Source organism: Scleropages formosus, chromosome 2, assembly GCF_900964775.1.
Source record: "Scleropages formosus chromosome 2, fSclFor1.1, whole genome shotgun sequence".
NCBI lineage: Eukaryota > Metazoa > Chordata > Actinopteri > Osteoglossiformes > Osteoglossidae > Scleropages > Scleropages formosus.
Window position 1 is genome coordinate 22,722,887 of NC_041807.1, and position 16,159 is coordinate 22,739,045.

General features: G+C 46.1%; 1 protein-coding gene across 4 annotated transcripts in view; it reads right to left on the minus strand.

The window, feature by feature from the left end:
- pkd1a (polycystic kidney disease 1a) overlaps nt 1-16,159 on the minus strand; it is an 80,879-nt gene that overhangs the window by 14,291 nt on the left and 50,429 nt on the right. For all 4 annotated transcript variants that reach the window (XM_029259352.1, XM_029259351.1, XM_029259360.1 and 1 more), the window contains 15 exons: nt 15,562-15,778; nt 15,254-15,413; nt 15,010-15,159; nt 13,108-13,252; nt 8,834-9,451; nt 7,988-8,144; nt 6,574-6,832; nt 6,147-6,339; nt 5,705-5,875; nt 4,746-4,889; nt 3,554-3,779; nt 3,132-3,258; nt 2,776-2,892; nt 2,633-2,679; nt 672-874 (listed from right to left, as the gene is read on the minus strand). In XM_029259352.1, the coding sequence (XP_029115185.1) occupies nt 672-874; nt 2,633-2,679; nt 2,776-2,892; nt 3,132-3,258; nt 3,554-3,779; nt 4,746-4,889; nt 5,705-5,875; nt 6,147-6,339; nt 6,574-6,832; nt 7,988-8,144; nt 8,834-9,451; nt 13,108-13,252; nt 15,010-15,159; nt 15,254-15,413; nt 15,562-15,778 (2,934 nt within the window). The remainder of the gene's footprint in view (nt 1-671; nt 875-2,632; nt 2,680-2,775; nt 2,893-3,131; nt 3,259-3,553; nt 3,780-4,745; nt 4,890-5,704; nt 5,876-6,146; nt 6,340-6,573; nt 6,833-7,987; nt 8,145-8,833; nt 9,452-13,107; nt 13,253-15,009; nt 15,160-15,253; nt 15,414-15,561; nt 15,779-16,159) is intronic.

Genomic DNA, 16,159 nt, shown 5'->3' on the forward strand with positions numbered 1-16,159 from the left:
ACGAATGGCCAGGTGACACATTCTTCAAGATGCAAACATCTGCCAGTTTATTTATTTTTAGTTGTATTTTATTTACTGATCTGTTCTATAAAATTTATGTTTGTATGAGAATGAGTGCGACCTGTGCTTATTACCTGCCCAGCCAATAGACGGCAGTAAAATGTATGGACTTAATTCAACTCATTTCCACTGTGTTTACCGCTCATGTATGAATCTTTAATAATCTTTGAAAAGACAAGGAAAATGGCCTGTGTTTAGTGGGGTGCGGTGGTGCAGTGGGTTTGACTGGCTCCTGCTCTCCAGCGGGTCTGGGGTTCGAGTCCTGCTTGGGGTGCCCTGAGACGGACTGGCGTCCCATCCTGGGTGTGTCCCCTCCCCCTCCGGCCTTACGCCCTGTGTTGCCGGGTAGGCTCCGGCTCCCCGCGACCCCGTATGGGACAAGCGGTTCAGATGGTGTGTGTGTGACTTTACTATTACTTAGTGGTAAAAGTGACTTTGGAGTTACGGACAAAACAAATTATGAACACACATCTAGTCCCAGTTGTGTTTGTTGCTTGAGGAGCCACTGTACTAGTTAGAGATTTCAAATCAGTGACCCTGTTAGAGACAGATTTCGAAAACAAGTGATGGCAACGGAGTTAGGCGCCTGTGACGGAAAGGTGGTGCCGTACCGGAGGAGGTGAAATACTTGCTTCTGTGTCCATAGCCTCCCACTTCCTCCTCCTCCGGTACCAGGGCCATGTCAACCCCGAGATGGCGGCTGCCCTGACCTCTCTTCAACTTGGGCAGCGCCTCCCCTGCCGCGACAGGACTGTTCAGCAAGTCCGGCCAGGTGGCCGTCCGCTCCCTTTCCTGCACACCCCACCTGTTGAGGCTGGAGAGAGAAAAGATAGTTTTAACTGAAATCAGTACAAGATAAGTTTTAGGCACTTGGCTGGGGGGAAAAAAAGCTGTAAAGTGAGGATGCTTCCAAAAATATTGCTCTTAATTAATAAACTCTCTACAAAGCTTAGTAACCATCTACCGTCAACAACCACTTGTCCCAAGTGGGCTCGGAGCAGGATAGGCTGGGTCCTGCTCTCTGGCAGGTCTGGGGGTCGAGTCCTGCTTGGGATGCCTTGCGATGGACTGGCGTCCCGCCCTGGGTGTGTCCCATCCCCCTCCAGCCTTACGCCCTGTTTTGCTGGGTTACGCTCCAATTTGCCGCGACCCCACTTGGGATAAGTGGTTTCGGACAGTGTGTGTGTGTGTGTGTGTGTACTTTCTTTCTTTAATGACATCCAAAACCCTTACTGTAACACTGTAACTTTTTGCAAAAGAAATGCTCGAAAATCTAAAATATGCTCTTTCCCATTGACCCTAGTGCAGAAGACATTAAACAACCGTCTAAAACAAGTATTTCTGTGAAACATCTAAGTGCCTAAGACTTTTGCACAGTACTGTACTTTTGATGATACTCTGTGTGTCATGGAATGGGGAAATAACATGTCTATGTATTGCCAATACACTGTAGGTCTATTTTAACATATGGCTTTGAAGTTTCCAGCTGCTGACTGCGTGTGTTTCTGGGACAGGTGCTGCACACCTCCAGCATAAAACAGACCGTACACCTTTCAGCTCTGAAAAGACCACTGGTTTTGAAGCTCTCAGGTTACTGTCCACAACGGCAGATCTCCATCCTTCGGTGCGTAGCTACCAGACAACTTCAGATAGCTGGTTAACTGAATAATCCAATAAGTACCCTAACCCTATCAGACAGAAGGCTTAACCCATGTGCTTGTCACACTGACAACGAACATGTTTATGAGATACATATCTGCCTACAAACTGAGAAGCTTGTTGCTAAATTTAGCAAGCCCCATGTCAGTACCATGTAAAACTTAATTTAAAAAAAAAAAAATAAAAGGATCAATCAGTTGTTAACGCGAGTTGTTAAGGTGAGGTTTACGTTTAGGGTTAGCGATGTTCCCGGTAGAGCACCCAGCTTGTCACTTGCATTGTTCCACTTCTCTAAAACGCTCCACATCATGTTAAATGTTTTCCTACCGTTTATTTATTTATTTATTTATTTATTTATTTATTTATTTTTTTACATTTTAAAGGCAAAAAATATTTAATTATCATCATCATTACAGAATCACTTGTGCATGGCATTTTCCGCTATTTAAATTAAGCAAATAATGTGTCCCCTTAATGTAGATTTGCCTGACAGCTTTGGCAGAATAAATTGTGCCTATTAATAGATGCTACAATTATGCAGAAATAATTATAATTTCTGTCTTTATTGCTGCTTTACTCTACGGCATTATTATGATTTTATTAGTTAGTTCTGAGCAGTGCAAATCACTGTCAGCTGTATGATTTGATTAAACTGGGTCTCGATAACATGGAGAAATTCTCATCCGGATCTGCAGCGGAAAAATTAAAAAAAAGACTCGGCTTTAAGGATTTGAACTACTGAACCATTTAGCCATTATTCAGTGTTATGGAAAAATAATTCCTCCCTGAATTCTTACTAGATGGGAACCATTATCTGAGCATGTAGCTCCTATTCCTGCTTCAATCTTAAATGACCATTATCCCTTCTTTGCAAGGCTTTCAAGCAACAATTTTAATCTATTAGTGGGCTCACCTCTTGGAAAGGGTAGCCATGTCCACGTTGGTCTCCTCCGAATAGGTCTGGAGGAAAACGATACCGTATGAGAGATCACTTTGGTCAGCATGTACTTGCATATGGGACATCGGGGTACTGTCCTGCGGGGTGATGCTGCTGACCTCTCCTGGGAGGCTGTTCAAAATGAGAAAGGAGCTGCCTGCCATAGAGTTGTCCAGGAAGTCATCGATCTCCAGGGACTCCTGGTCCACCTGAGCAGGAACCTGTTCCACTGTCACCTGTGACAAACACGGACAAACACACCCAGGACTTACACGACAGCCGCGAAGAAAATACAAAATTAGTGTGGTGTGCGCTGTATCCAAATTTTATAATAGAAGTAATCCCCTGAAGAATGGAGTCCCATACAATGACCTTTTGATCAAGTGTTACATATATGAAAATAGGCACTTTTTAGCTTACATACTGGAGTTTTGGCACAATAGAGTAGCATTTTTCTGCTTTTTAAAGATCTCACCTTACTGCGGGCCATCCTGAAGACCCAGAGTGCCAGCAGGTAGAGCGGGTACACGATGAAGCAGCTCACCATCCCCACTGCTAGGCTTTCGCTGTTCAGTTTGGTGTGCTGGGATACTGGCGCAGCACTGCAAGGGCACAGTCAGAGTGGTGAGAACATGTGACGAACCGCCTCCCTCCACCCATTCACCCTACTTCACTCATTTCTACCTTCATCGTCTCTCTTACATACCAGTACCTTCCTCCTCTTATTCTGGTTGTACGGATCATAATTCATGCTTCCTTGTTCCTGTTTTTCACAACACTCTACTGCAGTCATACCAACGTCAGAAATTATTCATCTGATACAAACTCCACCTTATAACAACCAAACATTTGGTTATACTAAGCCATTCCCACGGTGCATTACTTCTTGTGTCGTACCTCCAGGCCCGGTGATCCAGGTTCCTGTCGGCCACAGTGCTGAACCACACCGCGTTAGCCAGCAGAACAAGATGCAACAGCAGGGCACAGCACGTTGCCCTTTGCAGGCGGGTGAAAGGGCTGCGCGTCGGGCGGTCCCAGAGCGAGATCCAGATGTGGCTGTCGGACACAGCGCGTTGCAACTCCCATCTGAGGAGGCGAGGGATTTCGCAGAGGTCTGCCTCGGCTAGGGGGTACATGGGGCATATGTTCATTTGTGGGACGACGACGGAGAAACTAAAGGCTAAATACGAAGAACAGGCAATCCCAATAAGTCCTGACATGTGGGAGCTGACTGATAAACAAAGTGGACAGCTTTTAGGCATGTCTCTCAGCTAATGTTGTGCTAAAATTTCCACATTTTACTACAGGTATGTATGTGAAAAATATTTTTTTCCCAAGTGACAACTTTTTGCGAAGTTCGTAATGAATTAAAACCACAACGTGAAAAGTGCAGTCACGTTTGGTGAGATTTCCAGGTGGTGCCTCTGGATGAAAGCTCTAGTCTGGATCAGAACTCCAATCTCATGTCAGGCTCCATGTTTTTATCTGGTTCCTCTTATTTGTTCTCAGGATGTGGTGTGACAGACTGGAATCAATGCCACTAAATTAACTTTTACCGTAGGAAAGCACATTAATGCAAAAGGACACTTTCAGGCAGTGATTTTTATCGGAAATGACGAGATATTGTAAATACAGAAGGTAAAAAACAAGGTAAAAAGTATTTCATCACAACAAAAAAAGAGTGACATTACAAATACCATACGTAGCTATGAAAAAAGAAACTGCAGCACCTCCGAAGGTGTGATAAAGTGGCTTGATGAGACAAGATTCATGCGAAGACATAAATCGGTAACCGAGCGTTTTATGTGAGCAAACCGTAGGCATGTTTAATTCTTTTTAATGTTCCGAACAGACTATTATATCTCAGTGACTTAAACTTAGCCTTGCTCAGATATGATTGCTGTCTACTTGGGGAGCCTTTGACTCATACTTGTGGACTGCACAGCACACTCTGGAGAACCACAGTATACAGAGTGATTTCAATCCTTGGTCCCCATCTTTCACAGGTACTTCTCCTCTGCTAAGCACTGGGTCTATGAAAAGAAGAGTTTGAACAGGATGAATCTTAGAGAGCAGCACAAAGTCTTACCAGTGGCCTCCACCTCGATCTCCACCCTGCCGTCCATCTGCTCGTTGTCCACAGACAACCATTCCTCCACAAGAAAGAAGTAGCTGCTTCCAGTCTGCAGGTCCTTCACCAGCACGTACTGAAGGTACCATGCAGGACTAAGACCTGGGGAAAGAGAAGGAGCATTGTTAATGCTTCGCATCACATTACTTAAGTCATCAAAGGTTCATCTTTTTCTTCCGTGACCAAAATTCCTCCTTTTCTCTATCATCTTCTAATTAAGACTCAGCACCGTAGATGGTTTATACCCAATGGATCGGGCACTTCCTCTCATACAACTCATAACGCTGTCAGGCCTTTCAACCAGAAGAACTCAAAACTACAGACCATCACCTTCAATAAAGCTCAACACTGTTGACCTTTGCTCTAAATATAACTGCGCGCCGTGAACATGAAATGCAAACGTGTGGACGTTCTCTCCCACAGGGACTCATAATACTGAGAACCCTTTCAGCTAGTGCAACCAAGTCCTTTGAACACTCATTCCCAATAAAACTCAACACTGCAGACCTTCGCTCCAAGTCCAAATTAGCACTACAGTTCTGTTCTGCTTAGTAAATGCTAATTTTCTCTCTGTAATCTCTCAAACACTGAAAACTTCATAGTTCGGGGGCTTCAACCCTTGTGGTTGAAGACTGTAGACACTTTAACTCAGCTACACTCAACACTGGTCCAGGGTTGAACACCTCAAATTCAATTAATTCCTGCAGGCTTAAAAATGTTTTGAATTAGACTCCTATTTACCACTGAAACAAGGGGATTCATGATCCACATAAAGTATGTGAAGCTTTTAAGAGCTGCAGCCGAACAAAAAAGCAAACCTAGCACAACCCGAGGAGTCAGTAGCCCTCCTGTACGTTTCCCATATGGACATGAGTGTAAATCAGGAAAGGACAAATGGGACAAACAGGACAAAATACCTTTGTTGTCATGCCACATGCGGATCTTCCACAAGCTGCCCAGGCTGCTCTCTGTGGCAATCTGGAAAATGTCCAGGCTATTCCGGGTGAAGGCCCCGCTGTAGTCCAGGTGTCGGTGGCCGCTGCGGCCTTCCTGACCGTACAAGCTGATACCCACATGTGCAGTGGTGCCTGAGGGGAGGAGCAATGGCAGAGATACGGTAAAGCCCAGTTGGAGGGTTTGCTGTTGAACGTTTCCCTTCTGCACGGATCAATCAAACATGGACAATCAGTAGAGACACTGGAAATAAGGTTCAACTGCCAGAGTCACAACTGACATCATGAAAAAAGGTGAGACAAACTTTAGTCTGATCGACAACACCTATCCTTATTTACAAAGTGATTCATGCCACTTGTTCTCCCCACTTGTTTTCCAGTTGTCATCCTTACCCCTGGGACCCACCTGCTCCACGGCTCCAGCCAGTCTTCACCTGCACCTCATACTTGAAGAGACCGTCCTTTCCGCAAAGCGGCACCACGGCTGCCCGCCGCAGGTCCATCTGGTCCAGCCGGTGCAGAATGGCAGCTGCCACCGAGTAGCAGAGGAGCCCCACAGCGCAGGTGAGCAGCACCGAAATGTTGGGGGCTGCTGGGAGCTGCAATATGAGGAGAGCGTGTGTGAGTGTGTGTGTGCCAGTGAAGGCCTACATTTTGGTGACACCATGTGGTTGCAGCCACTGCTAATAGATGTGCTCACTTGACTAATGAAAACCCTCCAAGCACCAGACCTTCAGGTGTCAAGGGTTCTGTGGGTGCACATTAATTGGTTTGTAAATGTGTGTCACTTGTGTCCCACAGCTGTCCAGTGGCACTGAGCAGGTGTGACTCACAGGCTTGTTGAAGCGAACGGCGCCTGGTGGGACGAAAAGGCTGGCTGCGAAGGCGGTGAGGTGCCGGGTGCTGCAGACAGCGCGGCTGGGGGTGGTCTCAGCCAGTGGCTGCATGCCGTCCGTGCGCCATAGCCTGTCACTCTCGCTGAAGTACTGGCAGAGGGATGTGAACACGGACACCTCGAGGCGCACCCCACTGGAGCCTGGGCTGCACCCTTTTGTCACATTCACGTAGTAATCCTGGGTGGTATCATAGTACCTTGAGGAAGGGGTGGGGGGTACATATCATGGGTAAGAATGATGCCGGTCATGCAAAAACTCATTCTCGGCTCTCTTTACAATCATGGGAAGTGCCCTGGAAAGCCTTGGTTCACTGAATTGAATAGAATTGAAATTAATTTACATATTCACATGTGAGTGATGTCACCTGTTTCAGCATTCGGGACCTTCACTGTGAAGCCTTGTGGAAATTAGATAAACCAACTGAGACTCCGTCCCATCTTATCAGGGACAGCAGACTGACATAAGGAAATATGGTTGCAATTGTTATTGAACTGGGTTTGTGAATCCAAGTTACAGAACAAGCCTCACGCGACAGGAAGGACTTGACACAGGTGGGCAAACTAGTCCAAAATGCCTAAAATTTTATCTAAGTTAAACTGCAGCAATATATAATAATTATGATAATGTCGCATCATAATGAATACGTTTTTGAAACACCTACGCACGAGAAGTCCAAATCTAGAAGTTCAGAAGTTTTCAGTCCCTCTGTCTCTGAGATGTGCCGAGTCTTTTTCAGAATTCAAGAAGGCTCTCAAAACACACCTCTCTTCCTGACCCACCTCTCTCCCGATCTCCAAATAGTTTTTCAAACTTGGATCACATATCCGTCACATTTGTACTTCCTTAAATCTGCATCTAAATCTCTCCTTCCGACTAACGTAATGCACTTTTTGTAATGTTCTCTGAGACATATTTTGCTTTTGAGGAATATAAATGAATAAATGTAAATGTATCTAATTCAGTTCTTTACAAGCAGCTACTCACATAATGTGGGCCAACAACAGTGGTGGTTATGACAACACTTGTGTGTCTGTAACTAGATCTTCTCATATGCTGTGAAATGCACTTTTTGTTGAGTTACACGTCCCTTTAGAGAAAAGTGCCTGCTAAATAAGGCAGCTGGTCGTGTAGTGGTTTGAGCTGCTGCCTTTGGACCTAAAGGCTAAAGGTCCACGTCTCTCTTCCAGCCGTAGTATCCTTGAGCAAGGTACTTAGCCTAAATTGCTCCGGTAAAATTGTTTAGCTGTGTAAATCGGTAAATAATCATAAGCTGCTTTGGGGAAAAGCATCAGCTAATTGAATAAATGCAAATGTACTGTATGTTAAGGCACACATGTGGAAAGCAGCTTACTGTGGAGACAGGAAGAAGGTGTAGGGCTTGTGGTCTAGCTCGCCAAGCATGTGAAGGCTGATTCTCTTGTGTTGGGTGCAGTTGTACTCATTGGGGGAGGGGTGGTTGTGCAGGTAGGCATCGATGAAGGGGTTCTCTTCGGTGGGCTCATCTGCATCTGCAACAGTAGAACGCAGTGAAACACAGTAGAGAAAGTCCAGGCCACTGTCATGTTGGTGCACAGCCTATCACAGTATGTAAGGCAGTGTACACACTAGACAGGTGCCGGTCCATCACAGGGCAACCACATACTCATTCACGCACACATACACAAACTACAGGCAATCTGGGGCCACCAAATCATCTGAAACATGTCTTTGTACTGTGGGAGGAAACCAGAGCAACTGGAGGAAACCCACATGAAGAGGGAGAACATGTAAACTGCACATAGACCGAGTCAGATTTGAACCCATGTCCAAATCTACACCCTATCATATATGAAGAACCAGTGTTACCTGTAGCGCACCAGCGTTACTAAAAAATTTCCCAAAATGTCTCAGTGGACTGATGAAGAAATTTTTGGAACGGGATCTACTCCAATGCACAGGCTAATTATCTGAAATATTAAATGTTAAGTGGATTATAGCAACGGCAACTTATTTTGATCCAGTTATAAAAACAACACATGTTAGACATCAAACCTTTAAATGATCCAAGAAAAAAAAGCAGGAACCTCATAATTACAGGAAAATTACTTCCCAACTCTCCTACGCTATGCAGGGTATAACGTATACAAGCTAAAACCCCTGAAAGCCACCAGGGCTGGCCAAGTGACCGCTGTCTCCTACTCAAAGAAAGGGGCATTACCATCAAGTGGGCTGAAGGAGAGCTTGATATGCAGGCCAGCCTGGCGGTTGCTGTTGCCCGTCTTGATCTGGGCGATAATCGAACTGCAGCGGCTGACATTGGTTGCCACCGACAGCAGCCTCTCCGGCGCTGCGACCCCGTTGCTGTTGTTCACGGCAACTGTGATGGCCTGGCTGTCACCCAGGCTGGCAACGGGGATCCGGGTGCCGTTCTCTGTTTGGAACTCCATGGAGGCAACCTTGGTAGAGACGGTATAGTTGCCCACGAAATTGAAGGGGAAGGGATTGGACTCGACCTGCACGAGGAGCTGGACCACACGGGTGCGGTCACCCAGACTACTGCGGAAAGCATGCGGGATAGAGAAGGGGCAGTCGGGGCTGTCTTGATAACACAGCAGGCTCTGCGGGTCAGCACGCTTGCCGGTGGTGATGATCTCCGTGCCACGTAGCACCAGCGCCTCCTCGTTGAGCACACGCGAGTGCATGAGGATGCGCATGAGCTCTGAGGACAGGCTGTAGGCCCGCGCAGCCACGTGCAGTGGGTGGAGTTCATTCAACGACCACAGCTTGTCCTCAGGCTCCGGCGGCGGCGTCTGGCTTCCCAAATTGATCAGCCCGCCTAGGGATAGAGAGGAAAGAAGAGGTCATTTAGAGAATCTCCCATCAGCTGGGGTTTGTTTACATTTACATTTATTCATTTTGCAGATGGTTTTCTCCAAAGCGATGTACATCGCATAGAAATTACAATTTGTGCATTACATTAGGAAAGAGCGAGACATAATTGCAGACGTGTGATTCTTAAGTACAGTTAGTTTGTCTTTCCACCATATGCACCAATGTTCATCACACAAGTAGCTGCATAAAACTCAGAATATCGACAATTCCTGATCACCTTCCTACTAATTTCTTGTTTTTGGAGATGCATATAAACATTCACGTACGTTACAGGAGTAGCTGTGTAAAGGCTTATCCAGGCATGATCATAAAGCTATGGTGCATGAACATTTACACCTTACATGAGCTTAAGAGATCATGGGCGAATTGAGAGTAGAAGAGCTGAGTTTTCAGATTGTTTTTAAATGTGGACAGTTTCAGCGGTTCTGACTGAGAGCGGGAGGTTGTTCAACCACAACGGAACCAGAACCGAGAACCTCCATGCTTTACCTTTTGGACGCGGGACCACCAAGCGGGCAGATGTGGAAAAGCATAGCGGTCTTGTTGGGATGCAGTGATTGATCAAGGCTTGTAAATAGCTGAGAGCAGTTTTATTGATACATTTGTAGGCTATAACCAGGGTCTTAAATTTGATCTAGGCAGCTATAGGAAGCCAGTGCACACAAACAAGTATAGGAGATATAAGGGAACGCTTTGGAAATTCAAACACAACTCGTACAGCAGTATTCTGTATCAGCTGTAGAGGTTTGATGGCAATAGCGGGAAGGCCGGACAAGAGAGAGTTGCAGTAGTCCAGAAGGGATGTCACCATGGCCTGGACAAGTAGTTGGGCAGAGTCAAATGTGCGGAAAGGACAAATCCTATGGATGTTATGCAGGATGTATCTGCAGGTCCAGGTTGTGGCTTCGATGTGCTGAGAGAAAGATGGACTTGAGTCAATCATCACTCCCAGACTCTTAGCTGAGGAGGTAGGCAAAATTAGTGAGTTGTCCAGTTTGATCGAGAGATCGTGAGAGGAAGACAGGCTAGCTGGAAGGTGTAGGATCTCTGTTTCTGAGAGGTTGAGTTGGAGGTCATATAGTACAGGCAGGCAGCAATGCGTGCGGAAATGTCTGATGCTCCAGGTGGAAAGGAGAGGAAGAGCTGGGTATCATCAGCGTAGCAGTGGTATTTGAATCCATGGGAGGCAATGACAGGGCCGAGGGAGGAGGTGTAGATCGAGAAGAGCAGAGCACCCAGTACCGAGCCCTGTGGGACACCAGATGACAGAGGCAGAGGAGAAGAACGGGAGCCCCGCCAGATCACTTGGTAGGATCTGTCAGAGAGGTAGGACTCAAGCCATCTTAGTGCCGTTCCTTTGATCCCAAGCTGACTAAGAGAGGAGAGTAGAATCTGGTGGTTTACAGGGTCGAATACTGCAGACAGGTCAAGGAGGATGAGGACCGAGGAGAGGGAGGCGACTCTAGCTGACTGGAGAACATTAGACACTGCCAGGAGCGCCGTCTCCGTGGAGTGACCAACTTTGAATCCAGACTGATATCCATCAAGGAGATGGTTCTGGGTGAGGAATTCAGATAGTTGATCACAGGCCACCTGTTCTAGAGTTTTAGACAGGAAGGAGAGGAGAGAGACTGGTCTATAGTTTTGGACTGAGTTGAGATCCAGGGAGGGTTTCTTTAACAGAGGTGAAAGAGAAGTTTTGAAGGCAGATGAGAAGCAGACAGAGGAGAGCAAGGAGTTCATGATCTTAGAGATGAAGGTGGAGAGTTGCAGGGAGATGGTCTGTAGGAGTGACGATGGGATCGGATCAAGCGAGCAGGCGGTGGCTCTGTGTGATATCGGGAGGTCGGAGATTTCAGATTCGGAGAGTGGCTTGAATTCGGAGAACGTGACTTTGCAGGGAGGTCCAGACCCACCTGTGGCATCCACACATCTCTGCTTCACAGTGATCCACCACCCCTTAGTTCAATGTCCTAGTTTAATGTCTGTGACTCTACCCCTTCTGGAAATTGGTACAGGTCTCAAAAAACAAGGCAAAAAAAATCTTTCTCTCAAGCAGTGCCCCTTTCGAGCCTCTGAGGTGCACATTATAATCCACATCCAACCTTGAATGGACATTAAAATTCTACCTCTGATGTCCAGTTCCTAAACTAACAGAATGCAGTGAACACTTTGCACTGGTGACATAGTAAATATCCTAAAGCAATTTATTTATTAGTGTTAACTCAAAAACCTTTCTGTGTTTAGTCCTGCTACAATTTGCACTTCTCACACAGCTTAAATATGGTCATACAAGATCCATGTAAGTAACTGTACTATTTGTGTACTATTTACTGCATTCTTTTCAAACTCTGTCACTTTATATTTTCACCTTCTTTAACGGTGTGTAATGTCTGCTGTTGTTATACCCCCGAATGACCAGCATGTATTATTCCTCATACATTCAAACATAACTCAGCCAGCAGTTTTACCTCTGTTAACTTGGTAGTACAGCACCCAGTGATATGGCTACATCAGTCCCTTTAATACGTTCTGATTTAATAAATGCCAGCCTCTCATGTTAAACAGCTAACCTTAAATTTACCCTGCTTTGAAATCTAGCATTAGTGTTTTTTAGCCTGCTGTGTTAACTCATAGCATTAACTTGCTGCCTGCCGCGCTACATTAAAGTGCTAGCCTACTACCCCAGGGGTGGTAGCCTGCTGGTAGCCTGTTGTGCTCGCTTGTTATATTAAGTTGTTGTGTTAGGCTTCTATGAGCCCAGTGTGCTACCCTGCTGCATTAGCCTACTCTGGTACCATTCTATTAGCCCTCAGTGTTAGCCCGCTGTGTTGTTATCCATCCATCCATCCATTTTCTTGACTGCTTGTCCCCAAGGATTGAGGTTGGCAATAAGGAGAGCGAAGAAGCCCAGACGTCCCTTTCCCTCGCAACTTCCTCCAGCTCAACCCGGGGGGATCCCCAGCTGCTCCCAGGCCAACCGGGAGATGCCGACCTCTGGGCCTCGTCCCAGTTGGCCGTGCCTGATATACCTCCAAAGCGAGGCGTCCAGGGGGTATCCTTACCCGATGCCCGAACCACCTCAACTGGCTCTTCTCAATGCGGAGGAATGAGTTCCACCACACTGCGGATAAAACTTCCAACAAACACTATGTAGTAATATCGGACCACTTTTCAAGTGCTTAATGTCTGCTGGAGTTTTTGTTTTCCTTCCAATGCTAGCTAGATAGACTACTTGCAATGAGTCACTCATCCATACACCAGTGAAACACACTTTTTTTTTTTTTTTTGAAGAGTCACCAATCCACCTGAATAGCATGTCTCTGGACTGTGGGAGGAAACCTACACAAAGGCAGGGAGAACATACAAACTCCACACACGCCGAGTGGGGCTTAAACCCACGTCCTCTCGCACCACCCAGGTGCTGCAAGACAGCAACGCTACTCACTGCGCCGCCCGTGTTTACCTGTTCTGCCAGCCTAGCCCGCTGCGGTAGCCTGCTGCATATTTGCGGTGATAGCCTTTTATTAGCCATCTCTGCTAGCCTATCGGGTCAGCCTGCCGTGTGAGCTTCGCCGCAGCACGTCAGCATTCGCATACCCATAATGTTGAGGATATTGTCGGCGATCTCGGTGGGCGTCACCGTGCCCTGCTTGGTGTCGCTCTGCAGGATCTCCAGCATGGATTCCAGCTTGTTGAGTGTGCTGTTCTGACACTCCTCGCAGATGAACTCCCGGCTTACTGCCTGCTTGCACACAAACACACACGTAACACGCATGCAAATGTTACCTATATCAGCTGCTGTCCAGAAAATTTTACTTGACAAACTGCTAGACTAAAGGTCAGGCAGAATAAGCCCCAGTCCTACTTTAAAACCCGTCATATTCTGAGCACTGTAGCAGCCTCAAAATTAAAAAACAACTGGGTTGTATATTTCAAATCTCTAAATCCAATTTTTATGGCAGTCTACCATGGTCCCCCTTAGGGTTCTTTTCTCCAGTTTACATGTCAGTCTGGAGTTTTTTGTTTTCCTCTCCTCTGTTGCCAGCTGGCCGCTTCATCAATATATCGTCATCAGTTCATTTTCACAAACTGCACTGGTCATGGCTGCATTTCCTATATTTATTGATTTCTATAGGTGTTTATTCTGCCCTTTTCTCAGGTGTTCTTTTACACGCATCTATAACACCTCTTTCACATATGTGCCATATGTGTTGGTCTATCATTTATTTTATCTAACTTTTGAAAGTACTCTGAGTCTGCATTTAGGATACAGTGCGATACAAGAATAAACTGTTTTGCATTGCAAAAAATAATTTTGCGGTCTTATTTACGTTACATTACATTTATTCATTTCGCCGAAGCTTTTCTTCAAAGAAACACAATTTTATGTTTGTATACTAAGGTACTTGTCGGAACTTAAGCAGTGAATGTCTGTTTCAGATGAGAGGACCAGCAATAAATGACCCACAGGACTGCGCATTCAAAGTGGGACAGATTTAATTGTATCAACCTCCAATGGAGAATGCCCTGCAATTGTGTGACACGAACATCCTTTGCAAACTTACTTTGGCGAAAAGTAGGGTGATAAGAAACTTTTGTGTTTGCTTGCCTTGCTCTGTTATATCAAATCAATCAGTGTAATTTCAGTTTTTTGTTCAATTTTCGGAGAAAGATGTGTTGTATATTTTTTCCAGTCTAGATTAAGAAAAATGTTACCCTCTAGTTATTTTCTGCTGGTTTGAGCGGACAGTGCATGCAGTTCTCAGACACTAATATCTATTGCACATGCTGCAGAATAAATCAATAACCCAATGATAGTGAGAACGCCATCCTTCTGACCCTGCTTACGACCTTCATATACTTGAACTAGAAGACTGCTGTGGAACTCATATGTCCAAGCCGCAGCACAGAAAAACCCAACAGCAGTGTAAGGCCTGCCTTATTAGTCTTGCAGTAACAGATGACATTGCTGTATAATAGCACCCCTGTACACCTGGGCACACATGCTCATGAGTGTAAATTGGCTGTTGCAGATTCACACAGTATTAGGGCAAGCAGATGTATGCTGTATGCTTGGCTCATAAATGCATAAATAACTCCTCTACAGCTGCCTCCCTAGCAACGATGGTTCCCTGTCTCTGAGGCCTTAAGCCTCACCATAACCACGTCTGAACTTCACACCATCCTTGTCTGAGCATTACCCCAACGTTAACCGAGCTTCACCCTGACTTGGACTGAGCTTTACCTTGACTAAGCTTCACCCTGACATTGATTGAGCCTTACCCCAACCCTAACTCACCTTCAACCCAACCTTCAATGAGGCTCACATCAACCTTGACTGACCATCACCACTGACCTTGACACATCCATGATTGCATGGGTTGTTGACTTTGTGAGACTCTAAGCATGTAAAATTGTTCCTGTTCTGCTACCCCCTCCATCCCCTTACCCCCATGTCATACCCTCCAGACCTCACCATGCCCCTGTCCTGCCTCTTACCGTGCACTGCGCCAGGGCAGCCGAGGTCTGCTGGATGTCGTTGACGGTGTTGAGGTCCAGGGAAGTCAGGGCGCGGGTTATGTTGCTCCGTGCGTTGACACGATACTGCCTCTCCATCTCTGTTACATCGGTGCCAGACCTAGTTTCATACTGCATACACAGGTATGAAAGGTAAGAGATGTGACATGAGCAGGTGGCCAGGGTTTCCCTCCATTATCCCTCCAAATCCCTAGTCAGGGTTTACCTCATTGAGCACGGTAATGAGGGCCAGACAGAGCTCACGGACCCGCTGGGGGTCACCCTGCTTCAGCACGTCCCTCAGGGTGGTGTTGGTCAGGTCATAAAGCCAGTGGGCAAGGCTTACGTAGCCAGGAGGGGTCTCCGGAAATAGCACCTCAATCGACCTAGAAGCAACATTTGGTTTCAGAGGTATGCAATCCTGTGTGTGTGTGTGTGTGTGTGTGTGTGTGTGTGTGTGTGTGTGTGTGTGGTGCATGACATTTGCACAGATTTTGTGCAGTTGATGACCATGTGAGTGGATAACATGCTCACTTGTTGAGAGCTGTGACCGCTGCTCCCTGGTGGTCTTCCACAAACACGAACACATCCACCTTGTACTTGTTGCCCTGCAGCCCGGCAGGCAGGAAGGCAGTGTGTTCGGGACTCGTGCCCTTGTACACACAGAACTCCTCACACTGTGACTTGAGGCACCGCATCACCAGTAGGCTGTACAGCAGCGGTGTTTCACTGTCATCTGAGTCCATGTAGCCTGGGAATTGGTACAAACACATAGATGGAGACCTACTCACCAACTACTTTCAAATGATTTTGCTGCCATAAAGATGTTTTTCAGTTAAACATATTTTAGTTTTCAAGTAAATGTATCTATTTTTGTCAAAACATACCACTATTGACACTTGAGCTAAGTGCACTGCTTTTTCACCAGATCCCAAAATAAACGCAACTCACATGATGCACTGGAGCCTACTGGACTCATGAGCAATGAAATGTCAGGTATCAGCTGAAGCTTGCATTATACGTCACTTTGTGTACACAGTATACAACTGAAGTTCAATCTACTAAATAAGTATCAAGGTAAGTTTCTTGTAGAGAAATGCTATTTGCAAATGTACTAAAAATGGCAACCAAA